Source organism: Sinocyclocheilus anshuiensis, unplaced genomic scaffold, assembly GCF_001515605.1.
Source record: "Sinocyclocheilus anshuiensis isolate Anshui unplaced genomic scaffold, SAMN03320099.WGS_v1.1 scaffold87, whole genome shotgun sequence".
Taxonomy (NCBI): domain Eukaryota; kingdom Metazoa; phylum Chordata; class Actinopteri; order Cypriniformes; family Cyprinidae; genus Sinocyclocheilus; species Sinocyclocheilus anshuiensis.
The window spans coordinates 1,154,911-1,168,677 of record NW_015549609.1 but is presented as its reverse complement, the minus strand read 5'-3'; the positions used below and the strand labels follow the sequence as shown (position 1 = coordinate 1,168,677).

General features: G+C 36.0%; 1 protein-coding gene across 1 annotated transcript in view; it reads left to right on the top strand.

Annotated features, from left to right (window-relative positions):
* Window positions 1–1,410: 1,410 nt before the first annotated feature.
* LOC107659102 (hepatocyte nuclear factor 4-beta-like) overlaps window positions 1,411–13,767 on the top strand; it is an 18,094-nt gene continuing 5,737 nt past the window's right edge. The window contains exons 1-6 of the mRNA XM_016447930.1: window positions 1,411–1,811; window positions 5,220–5,403; window positions 6,437–6,531; window positions 10,017–10,120; window positions 11,738–11,887; window positions 12,076–12,170. Coding sequence (XP_016303416.1) covers window positions 1,697–1,811; window positions 5,220–5,403; window positions 6,437–6,531; window positions 10,017–10,120; window positions 11,738–11,887; window positions 12,076–12,170 — 743 coding nt within the window. The 5' untranslated portion in view covers window positions 1,411–1,696. The remainder of the gene's footprint in view (window positions 1,812–5,219; window positions 5,404–6,436; window positions 6,532–10,016; window positions 10,121–11,737; window positions 11,888–12,075; window positions 12,171–13,767) is intronic.

The following is a 13,767-nucleotide window of genomic DNA, read 5'->3' as shown; positions in this document are numbered from 1 at the left end:
ATAACAAACATAATACACATATTACAAACTCAATGCTGCAACACAGAGCACAAAGCATGAATATTCAATGGCCACAGCTGCTGCATATTGTTGAGATTTGACCCAAAAATGTGCATGTGTGTAGCATAAGACTGAAAAAAAAGGAATAAAACAAAAGATTAAGAAACTGTTTTGGTGTGAAGGGGCAGCAAGCAATGTTGCCAAGTCTGCTTATTATAAGCAACTTTGGGCTTGTTTTTTTTTCAAGAAGTTGCTAAAAAAAAATTATAATAATAATAATAATGAATAAATAAATAAATAAATTTGTATTCATTAAATGAAATGAAATGAAATTAAATTAAATTAAATTAAATTAAATTATTAATAAAATATATTAAAATAAAATAAAAAATAAAATAAAGCAGTTGGCGTTAACATGTCTTATGATTTATGACAATAATAAGACAATAAAATCACCATTTTAAATTCAGTGATGAGATGGTTGTTTGGTCCTAAAATAACATATCAAGGGAATTGGACTTTTATTGAAAGGTGCTAGAAATGGTTCAAGGAATGAAAAAAACAATGGCCGAACTTTATAGAAAACTTGAACAAAATCCCTTTCAAAAGGGTGCATATAGGGGTTCCCCGTGCAGATTACATGATGTGCATATGCCCCACCACCCAAAACTAGAGGTTGCTTATTTTGGGCTTGTTTTTTTCAGACCAGGCCGCTTATTTCTCTAGCAACACCTGGCAACACTGACAGCAACTATTGAATAAGACCAACAGATGTAAGAATAAAGTCCAAATCTACTGGTACTATTCAGGAGAAAACTAAATAAATATAAACAAAAAAATTACAGACTGCACCTTTAAATATCCAGATAGTTTTGCGGGGCACTCAGCAGTGTTCTTGTTGATTGTGTTGATAGCTAATACAATTCTCTGGTGAAAGAGCTGAAGTTGATCTTATTGTATCACTTGAAATGTGAAACAATTTGAATGTGGCAAAAGAGCAGGAATGTAACGCAATAGCATGTTATCATGCTGCCTTTGATCAATAGCACTGTTGACCCGATAGCAAAAGGGCAAAGTTCAAAAATAATGTTCTCCTGAAGCAAGAAGATGGGCATTCAGCCACCAAAACGCCTCGCAGACTTATATAATTAACACTACGTCTGGGACAACCGTGTGATCCTGCCGTAGGCCTCGGTGCTACTCATTGCCTCAGGCCTTAAGGTGCATCTCTGAGATAAAGCAAATCAACCAACAAAGCAACGCTATGCTGTAGTTACTGAACAATAAATATGAGCTTGATGTTATTTCCCACTGAAGACTGAGTCATGTTTACCTGGTCCAGATCCCTCCCCTTTATGATTCCCTCTGCACTGATAAGAGAATAGCAAACACATAGACATTTGGCAAAATCTCAGCCTCTCTATCAGTCTAGCTCTGATGAGCCTTGGATAATAATTACTGTATTTCAGCAAATCAAAGAGCTCCGCTGCAGTTCCTGGGTGCAGGGAACCTATGGCAGAACAACGATCTCTACGTGATTCCACCATTTGAAGTCCATTGACAGGGAACGGCAGAGTGATAGATCCAAGAGCGCACTGATAAGCTCGGATGGACTCAATAGGCCGCTGAGTGAAACGCTGGTGAGCTTTACGGTGTGCTGTTGATTCTCCGATACAGGCCAAGTCCTGACTTTACCATGAAGATCTCTGGGACTTCACTCGACCTGAGTGCAACAGACTATGGGATAACCCTGGACCCTACATTCACCATGCTGGAGTTTGACGGTCTACGTGTTCTCCCTGTGCAAACAGGTACGTCTAACCTTTGGTCTACTGACTCAATACTCAGTTATTGACGCAAAAATACAGTGATGATTTCTGAAAACAAGACTCATGGATGTTGTTCAAAGCTTGAAGATCCTGCTGAAAAAAAAACTGCTTTTTAAATCAACTGGCCTACTCAGCTAACAAAAATATGTTCTAAGAATGTTTTGTTAACATTATAAAAATATTATTTCCGAACATTCTCTGAACGTCCCAAACGTGCAATTTTTTAAAAATGTTTTAAAAACACTTTCAAGAATATTAAGGGAACATTCCATTTTATCATTTTGCAAACATTATGGCAGCCATACTTTTAAATGTTCTCTAACATTCTGAACCAAGTAGTAATATATAAACAAACATTCTATTATTGTTACTGGAAGAATATTTGTTTATAACTTTGAGAGAACCTTGCCATAATTTTAGACAACGTTCTGAGAACTTAATGCTGGTTAGTGCTGGTGAACCAGTTTAGCCATGTAAACCAACATGATCTTTCTAATGAATCTGGTTGACCGAAAAAGTGTGGCTGGTTAAGGTAGTTAGGTCACTGATTATACAGTAAGTGCGTCCATGAAAAAGAAAAGAACAAACCATTTAAAAATGTATCTCTCTTGTATTCAAGTTGGTTTCATATGGTTTTTAAAATGATTTCAAATTTACATTTAATGACTCTAAAAATGTATTTTCCAAGGTAAAAAGTTTATATATGAATTATTATTGAGTATAATTTTTGCCCATTACCTGATCTAATCATGCCTTGATGTAAATTGTCAAAAATGTTCATCATTTTCTGTTTATATATTTTTTTCTGCATGTTGTTTGTACCATGTGATTTTGATTGTCGGCAAAAAATGATTAAAGTTATAAAAATTATTTAAATTCCAACTTTTTTTCTAATAAAGTAGCCATACCAGTAATGGTAACACTTTACAGTAAGGTCCCGTTTGTTAACATGTACTAACTAACATGAACATGAACTAAAAGTGAGCAATATATTTGACAGCACTTACTAATCTTTGTTAATGTTAATGAATAAAAAATTAATTTGATCATACTTTATGATAGTTCACAGTGCATTAACTAATATTAACAAATTTTGATCTTAAAAATATATAAGTAAAAGTTAATGTCTTAGTATATAAATATATTAGTATTGTTCAATCGTAGTTCATGTTAACTATTAACTAATGTAGTTAACTTTAATGTAGTTAAGTTAAATGAAACTTTATTATAAGGTATAATCAATATATATATATATATATATAAGAATGTCATTCTTTTTCCTCATTCTTTTCATTCCTCATTCATTCATTTTCCTCATTACAATATCGAGACATTTGTCTCACCCTGACATTCTTGAAATGAAATGTAAATAAATTGATAGATAAAACAAAAAATGAGTGTACCATCATTGACCTAGTTAACAATCCCACCGAGTAGCATCCCATTCTCCAGCCCAGCTTCCAAAACACAATTTATGCTGTTGACCAGCAAAGTTGGTCTTTTCAGCAGTGGAGGCTTGTTTGAATATGATTGATATTGCATTTGAGTAGCATATACACTACATGCACGGTCAAGTTAAAACAAACACAAAGATAAATGTTTAAAGGCGGTCTGTCAGCAGTTTGTATGCATGTCTGCTGCCAGTGAACATGGAGAACTGCAGTGCTAGCCAAGTAGAGCATGTGTTTAACCACTCTCATTGTTAAACTCTTCCATACTTGAGTATTTAGGCCATTCGCTCACAGAGCAGGGCACTACAAGGTAACTTCACAATGACATTAGATGCTGCTATTTCAATTACTGTCTGGTCATAAGAGGACTTTTCAAAAGCCACCACTTCATCCTGTTCCTGCTTTCCATTATAATCTCATTTTCTTTAATCATTAGAAGCGCTGCTGATTCAGACATACTGGATCCATCTTACCAAAGCACACATGCGTGGGTGCCAGAAGCATTGTAAACTCTTAATATAATATAACTGCCCTTTGAACCCAGAGGCGTTCTGTATGTTAGAGCATATTACCTCTCTGAGTGGCTTTAAAGTGCTGAGTGTATTATCTGCATACATTAGGCTTTATTCCTGAAGATGTGGCGTTCACTGGCTTGGGATGCAAACTGGTGGCAATCAAATTCTGTGCGCAATTTAATGCAACACATGAGGGAATTGAATTCAATTTTAGCTAACACTGCGAAATTACCTGGGAAATAGCAGTAGAGTCTTTTCACTGACCTGTTTAATTAAATGGAGTTTCTCTTTCGCAAAGTAATAAATACAGACACTCGGATAATAAATAATTAATACAGACGCCGGGCGGATAATCCACTAGGTGATTGGACACATTTCCTCCGCTCAGTTAGAATTGCAATCGTTTACGTCATGGATCAGGGGCACTGATGTTAATTTTTTCTCAATTGTATTTTATGTAAAAAAAATATATAATAATAATAATAATAAATATATTGTTAACTTCACCCAAAAGTATAGTAAAGCAGCTAAAGTTCAGATAAATTCAGTTTTATTGTCCTAAACAGTTCACCCAAAAATGAAAATTTGCTGAAATTTTACTCGCTCACAAAACATCCAAGATGTAGATGGGTTTGCTTCTTCATCAGAACAGATTTGGAGAAATGTAGCATTACATCACTTGCTCACCAATGGATCCTCAGAATGAGAGTCCAAACAGCTGATAAAAATATCACATGTTTTTACGAAAAAAAAAAAAAAAACATCAAGACATTTTTAACTTCAAACCATTGCTTCCTGTCCATAATATTGCTATCTCCAGTGAAAAAGTCATTTAATCTGAATCCGGAGAGAATTATTCACAGATCAGTCCAAGACAGATCTAAACAAATATGTGGGTGGATTTTGATGTGAGAGGACACCAGGGGATGGACTTTTTCACTGGAGGAAATTGAAAATGATATAAATTCAAAAGTGACAGTAAAGACTTATAATGTTGCAAAAGATATTTTGATATTTTAAAAGCTGTTCTTTTGAACTTTCTATTCATCAAAGAATCCTGAACAAAAAGTATCAAAGCTTCCTCAAAAATATTAAGCAACAACTGTGATGATAATAAGAAATGTTTCTTGAGCTCCAAATAAGCATATTAGAATGATTTCTGAAGGATCGTGTGACACTGAAGACTGAAGTAATGACTGCAGAAAATTCAGCTTTGTATCACTAAATCACATTTTAAAACACATTAAAATAGAAAACAGCTATTTGAATTAGTAATAATATTTCACAATATTTCTGTTTTTACTCTATATTTTTTGATCAAATAAATGCAGCCTTAGTGAGCATAAGAGACTTCTTTCAAAAATGTAAAAAAAAGTGATGCTACAGATGTCAAATTCTGTTATGTCACTCTTTTTCCAATGAAGAGCCACTAATACCATGCTACGTGCCTGCATCAGTACCAGTGGCTGCGCCGCAGCAGAGCAGTGTGAATCTCTGCGCTATCTGTGCAGACAGAGCTACGGGGAAACATTACGGTGCGTCCAGCTGCGATGGCTGCAAGGGCTTCTTCAGAAGGAGTGTGCGCAAGAACCATGCCTACACATGCAGGTGAGAACTCACCATCAGATTCACATCTCTCCACTATATGTGCTTAACATACTTACAATTCCTTTTTAATTCATTTCTAAACATGCTTATGTGGCCTCTATGAATTGTGGTTAGACAAAGCAGTAAGAGCGGTAAACAATATAGAAGGGTTTTAAAATTCATGAATTACTTTACAGATACTGTTTGTTAATTAATACTCATTGAAATCACAATGAAAGGGTCCCATAAACACTGGCAATGAATGAAACATTGGAATTTAAAGTAACAGTAACAGAATTATAGGATGCAAAATACAAGATAAAATATTTTTGTTAGTTTAAATAAAGCTGAAATAAAATAAAATATAAGTATTAGAAGAGAAAAAATAAAAAATGGTAATTTTGCCTTGGCGACTAATTGAAATTAAAGATGAAGCACTAAAATTACAAATTGGAAATAAATAAAAAATAAAACTGAAAAAAAACCTAATAGAAATGAGAAAAGCACATAGCACAAATACTAAAAATAAAACTAGAATTAAGATGAAAACTTAAAATATAAAAATAAAAGCTAATTCAAAACATTAATAAAAACTATAATAGTATATAAATAATACTAAAATATCATAAAAAATAAAAGAAAAAAATCAACATTACATAAAAAACTATTTACATTTTATCATGCACATTATATCATTTACAAAATACAGTTAGCATTTTTTATATTTATATGTATTTTTATAATATTATTAATAATTCATGTTTGAAATGCAACCAATATAAATTTGTATTCTACATATACAACATCACAGCTCAGCTGAAAACAACAGAAAAGTTATTTCACATTTCCACTGGATTTGGTTGATAAACACATTGTCTTTGTGGCAGTAGCCCATCTATAAATGATCACAGTGTCTGTGTCCTCTAAAAAAGTAATCTGTGATCTGAGACCACCGTCGTCAGAACGTGTAAGAGCATGACCTGAAGTGTTTCATTGGATCTCTTCAAATGTGAGAATTATAGTAGCCTGTGTACTTCTGTCTCTGTGTGTGAAGGTTCAGCAGGCAGTGTGTGGTGGACAAAGACAAAAGAAACCAATGTCGATACTGCAGACTTCGAAAGTGCTTCAGAGCCGGCATGAGGAAAGAAGGTGAACGCATGAGCCCATTTAATTTTAGTTTATGATTCAGAGTTTAAAGAGTTTCTTCAAGGTCACGGATATGGACTAGGCCTGCATATAAACTAATTGAGTTATTGGACATATCCCAATACTTATGAATGTCTGCAACTCTCTCTGAATAAAAGATATTGAACAACTGGGTGAACTCATACTATTACAATAAGGCAATTCCCAAAACCGTCATATAAAATGTAATATACTCATCTGAAGGAGATGTGAAAACAGGCAAGCCCTAGGCATGTCGCGGGGACACAGCATCTCGTTCCATCTCAGGGAACCATGGTTACATGCATAACCCGAGACGTTCACCTTCTAGGGAACTCGCGCTGCGTGCTCTAGCGGACACTATGGGAAACGGAATGCCCACTTAGCCATGACTGCACCTTCACCTCCCTGAACTTCTCGACCACTGCCTCAGCGGAGGTGCTGAAAAGCCCGGAAGGTGACATCAAGAAGCATCAAGAAGAAAGGCTTTCTCCTTCCTCCCGATATCCACGAGATTTAACCACAAATACCACTCCGTAGCCACCATTGCTGCCATTGCACACCCAATGGCAGCAGCAGTCTGCTTAATGGTTTGAAAAGCCAAGTCTGTGATGTGGCGCAGCTCCTCAACTGCCTCAGGGGACAAACCCTTGCCCTCATCTAGGTCTTTAAGCAAGACAGCAAGGTAAGCTTGAAACACAGCCATTGTGTGAAAGACTCCACCAGCTTGACCTGCCACCACATACGCCCTGCCATTCAGACGCGAGGTGGTCTGAAGTGGTTTGGATGGCAGAGCAGGAGTCCTTAAAGAAGACGACTCACCCTGGGAGAGAAAGCTCGCAAGTGCCTCCTCCGCTAAATCAAGTTTCTTAGTGGCGCATGCCATTACTCCCAGCATTACTCCCGTATGCATGGCTGGGGTTAGGTTGGGAGGATTTAGTGCTCACACTATCATCATCATCACCAACCACATCCACGCCCTCACTCTCACTAGATGAACACTATATAGCGCTATTCCTCTGGATCCAATAACTCAAGAGAAAGAGTGTCTGGATCCCACCGAGTGCCTGAGCATGCAGTGGAAGCTTTCGAAAGATTTATAGCCTTCTCAAACTTTTCTACAACCTCAACCTGCTAACCCCACAATCTGAGTCTTCACTGTGCCTCAGCAGCAGTGGGACCCGAACTGCGAGACGCAGATGTTTATCCCTCATCCCTCAAGAAGAGGGACAAGCGCGAATGGAGTTTTCTCATTGGAAATGAGAATGCACGTGCTCCTCACCAAGACATATAACGCATGGATCCTCGGGTGTCAGAAACCTCGGACACGGAGGCACACACTTTCTAAAAAGCTCACTTGCCTTGGTTTCTCCATAACACCTTCACACTCACTGTCAAACAAACGGTTCCTGAAGACAACAAAAGTTGTGCCCGCCTGTGACGGCACGGGCTACGTGAGCCAATGTGATTGGTGTTGTTTCACACATGCTTCAGACACCGGCCCTGCTGGCGGCAGTCCCCATAGTGTCCGCTAGATCAGTGTTTCCCAACCTATTTTTAGTCGCAGCACCCTTTGGACATTTTAACAAACTTGTGGCACCCTACAAAATAAATTTTGTCACAGTATTTGAATTTCTAACTTTGATATGATAATTTGAAAAGTATAGATATTCGGTACAACAGGGAAGAACTGCAGAATACACGCGAGCATAACATAGCGGTTAGCAGATCAATGAATGAGAGGGCAGCGTTACCAGAGTTGCCCATATACCACACCATGTTACAACACAGTAGGGCTTTTGCAGACAGAAACAATACTGTACTACATCGATGTTTCCTGTCGGCTCAATTTTTGAGTGGACTTTGCTGTTCCGATTCGCATGAACGGTATACGAGTGGAGCGACTGAGCGGAGCGCACATGCATAGAGCGGGATAATACACAGAGCGTCACACCACGTGAAAGTGAAACCTGAGCGGTGAACTAATTTTCGGCAGCCGAAATTTCGGTGCATCTCTAATTATTGGCGACATCAGAAATTGATATTATATAATAGATGCTTTTTTGAACATTTTAGCAATTTAAAAATATAAAAAAATGATTTTTTACACGGCACCCCTGCTCTCGACAGACGGCACCCCGGTTGGGAAACACTGCACTAGATGACGCAGCGCGAGTTCCCTAGAAGGGGAACAATATAAAAGTATCTGGGCCATTGCTTACAACTTTATATAGGTATTGTTCTGAGCCATGAGTCTAAGACATCTTGTCAAATATCATTTTAAAGATGCCAAGTTTCACAGTGTCCTTTCCATCTATGGAATAGAGCTTGTGCTTTCAGTAGGATGAAGCTGTGTCCATGTAATAAGTAACACAGCTCCAGATATACAGCAATGCTGAGTGAATAATAATGCCACAATGAGACCCAGGTGTGCCAATGTCTCTCTAAAGTGCTAAAAGTAATTTTCTTCGTTGAGGAAGATGCACCTGTAGCTTTTTCACTTGTCAGCGAAACTCTAAGACTCAATAGAATGCTGCCTTACAATTATTTGGTTGAAAATGTTGCAGGGTGTCTCAGGTTGGTCCACATAAATTGTACTTATTTCCACTTTATGCTCTTTTTGTATTGGGCAGGGCTGTTTTTCAGTGTGAACTGAATGTAATGTTCTAAGACACTTAATCGCATCTTAATGGCAATTAAATGAAAATGTATTATAGTCTAAATTTTATTATATTACAGTTGAATGTTTTGGTCCACTTAAGTAGCACTTAAGTATATCATAATGTCATAATTATTTATATTGTCTTTTAAATATGGTTAAAGTGTACTGCTGAATGTACTGACAAGCATTCATGGTAAACTAAAATAAACTTTAATTAATGTCATTTCTATTTAAACTTTTAAGTCATGTATTTAAATAGACTTGTAATTACACATTTGTAGTGATGAAACTGCAAGTCAATGCATTTAAAATATATTAATCTTAAATGTAATATCAAATAACACACTGCAGTTAAAATTCTAACATACTTCATATGTGCTTTAGTATGCTAGTCAGCTACTTCTTTAAAGCACAACAAAATATTATTAAAACAATTATATAAAAGGAACTTTAAAGTAAATCTTTTAATTTGACATTATTACTTTTTAAAATTGTCCTTAAGTGTGTTAAGAAACATAGTCATGAATGTTAAATCTCACATAGCCTGTATTCCCTTCAAGTACACTTAAGTGGCCTTTTTTCATCTATATTATATTATCTGCAAGTACAAGTTTTTTTTAAACAATGCTTTTAAGATTTGAAGATAGCTACAAGTGCACTTTGGCACTAGAAAGTCTAATATTTACAATATATATATATATATATTTTTTTTTTTTGCATCCACTGGCTACATTGCTATCTGTTTTCTATAAGGAAACACATTAGGTAAATTGATATTATTTTTCACCGATCTTTCTTTGTCTCTTAGCTGTTCAGAATGAGCGTGACCGCATCAGCTGTCGTAGAGAAGGTCAAGGCGTTGGGACTCTCACCATTGATGTGCTGATGCAGGCTGAGGCTTGCACTCATCAGGTAAGCTTTCTGCTGAACTTGCTTTTCTTGTTATCTTTTTCCCAGAAAGTATATAGGGTATAACACAGGGTATAACAACCTCTATAATATAAAAGAAGAAGAAGAAGAAGAAATCAATAATATTTTGTAATTTTGGGGATTTTTTTCCCAGTGTTCCCCGTCAAAAATGGCCAGCCTACAGATAATAATTTTCTTGTTATGCTATATTATTACCAAATCCTGGATTCCATCTTTTTATCAACTTGTTTTCTTTCAATTAGCACGTTTTGCATTTCTTTTTGGAACTGATTGATCATAGGCCTCATTGATCTGAACTTATGCACCTCAGATTTTCAGTGAACATTGACAAAATTTTCCAAAACCTGTGCTAATTGAAAGAAAACAAGGTTGAATGCGGGATTTGGTTATAATATAGCAGAATGAGAGATTTACAAGGAGGACGGTCATTTCTGATCAGGAACACAATGAGGTTGGGATTTTCAGCACTGCACAAGGGTTAAAATAAGACAAAACAAGCATGAAAATGAACAAATACAGAGTTCTGGCATGAAACTCTAGATGGCGCCGTCCGATAGGTCTAGCTCAATCTGACCTGGTGACATCATTGTCACATGGCAGCTGATTGGTTCTCTCCTGTATCGGTAGCCAATGAGCTCGCTGCTCAATATTCAAATACCTAGCTTTTGTTTGCTGTAGCAGTTGGCAGCGCACTTCAGAAACCCTCCACCTTCCCCAGCTCCACCTGTATAGATCTGCTGCGGGGTGATTTATGTATGCTATATGGGGGTTATTCATATGTGTTATATGTGCAGCGGCAGTATTTCTTACATGATTACAGCAGCATGTTGTGGATGTATTGGCAGTAGCAAGTCTCAGCAGCAGCGTAGCAGATCTATTCCGCCAAGACCAAATACATTAACATTGTCATGTACATTACCATGCCAATCCCTCCGAGAGCTGTCATGACAGAACTGAAAATCAAGATATTTATTTTTAATTCACCCTTCAGCGACTGTTTTCTGAAGAACCTTAAAGTCTTGGATATTACATTAAATATCCAAACCACATCAGAACCACAGCTTTGCCTCATGCATTTTGCTTCTTGAGCTCAAATCACTTTATAAAAATATTTTTTTTAGGCTGGTTCAGTTTCACCTTCAACTTGTTCCTTCACAACAAGGCACAAAGTCACTTTCCAAAAACCTTCACCCTCATCTGGTGGAAAGGTGCGACAGCGATCTGTCACCACACATTAAAGAGCCACAAAACGGGTTTTATTGTTTGAATTTCTTTGAAAAATTACAAAATTTGAAAGCTGAGACTTTGTTTCATACCGAAAGTAACCTGCTCTGTCTTGTCTATCGGCACGTTGTCAGTTTCTTCTTTGCTCTGTGATGTATTTTTCACTGCTTGAGAACATGATGTGTGGTGTGAGAGCGCCATGGTTTGTCGGACATAGCAACAGTAACTAAAGGGGATGGGTCTTTGCGAAGGGTCAATTGCATATGTTCCTCTACTGTAAGTCGCTTTGGATAAAGGCGTCTGGGAAATGCATAAATGCAAATGTAACTAAACTACTCTGTTATATCAAGCTCAGAGTCATTCTGCCGTCTACAGAACCCCTCCCAGAATCCCATGAGGGACATCAAAACCAAGAAGATAGCTGGCGTGAGTGATGTGTGTGAATCCATGAAACAGCAGCTCCTCCTCCTAGTGGAATGGGCAAAGCGCATCCCTGAATTCTGTGAGCTGTCAGTGGATGACAGGGTAGGCCTGTTCCTGGGTGTTTGTTTGATCATGAACTGTCACTTCCTGTCTGTAGCAGGCACTGAGTGTGTGTGTGTGTGTGTGTGTGTGTGTGTGTGTGTGTGTGTGTGTGTGTGTGTGTGTGTGTGTTGTGTTTGGGTGTGTGTGTGTGTGTGTGTGCGTGCGTGCGTGTGTGTGTGTGTGTGCAGGTGGCACTGTTAAGAGCTCACTCCGCTGAGCACCTCATCTTAGGGGTGGCACGACGTTCGCTTCCTTACAATGACATCATCCTGCTGGGTGAGTGAGTGGCTGATTTAGGTTCATTTGAAAATGGGCCATTCCTGTTATGCACTACATTTTCATGTCCCATTCATATTGTACATATTGAATAAAAGATTAAAATACATTAAATAAAATATTAAACTTACTATTTTTAAAAAAATGGAAATCATATTAATTGACCATTGAAAAATTGGCTGTAACTGGTTTTAGGAAATAAATCACAAAGTGTGAATTAGAGATTAATTGTGCACAGGAAGTTGAACTGGAATTACATGAAGTGAAATTTGCTGAAATTTTCAACCTGGTCACCATAAATAAAGGCCTATAAAATCCTATATTTTAGCATGTATTCTAATCATGGTTTTTTTTAGGGTGATTGTAACATTCTGTCCAGGGACTACGGATGAAAAATAGCCTTTGGCTAATTCTGGTACATTTACAGAAATGTTTTATTAATGTGCATGTCCCTGTTAACTAAACAAATAAAATAAAAAAAATATATATAAAACATTCCATTTTCAAGCAGAGTTATTGTAGTTAACTAAAATGTAAAACATTTTTGTTTAAAAAATAATCAAATAAATAAATACATAAATAGATAACTAAATAAATTAGTTTTCTTTACTTTAAATAAAGTAAAATGTTTTATTTCAACTAGTTGCCAATTCGTTTTTTATTGATGTACTAAAATAACAAACTAAAAATGAAATAAAAAATATATAGACATAATTAAATATAATTTACTATATATATATATATATTATACTTAAAAATATATGTTTCCCTCCACATATTTCAATCCAAGAAAATACATTAACGTCACATTTGAAGAAAAACTTTATTTGTTGTCTATAACGTGTGAAGAAGTAACACATTTGACTTAAAGCATTTTCAAGGAACATTGCACAAGAAAAAAAAAGAAAACATAATTAAACATTATTTAATAATTTTAAATCAAGTTTTGATTTTGGCATATGAACGTAGAAACTACAGAATATCAAACCAAAATTTAATTCAGACACCTTCAACATTTCACACATTATAACAGTTTATTTGCTATCGTTTAGAAAATGGTAATAAAATATGACAAGAACTCCGAGTCAAACTGTGTCAGAACAAATTCATCTTGATAATATTATATTTTAAAATGACAACAACACACAACAAAATTATTAAAACTTTAACTAAAATTAAAATGAAAACAGAAATACAAAAATAATTAAATATATTAAACAAAAAAAACACTATAATAGTATCTTAATTATACTAAAATATTACTGATTTAGAGGCTTTATTTACATCCTGTTAGCTTCCATCCTGTTTGGCGTCTTGCTCATTTTATTGTCACTGTCTAAATGTTCCCATTTATGAATTACATAAATGCTTGCTTAAATATATATGTGTGTGTGTGTGTGTGTGTGTGTGTGTGTGTTATTATGCAATGGCTTGCTTAAATCTACAATCACTAAATGACCTCATGAGGAAACTACTCCAGTGATCCTGTACCATCAAAACATAGCTTTTGTGTCATGTTGCATGTTGCAATGTACATCTTGTGCCTTATTCGACTTGTCTTAGAGAACTGCACTTTACTCAAGGTTTTATTTATTTGTAAATGA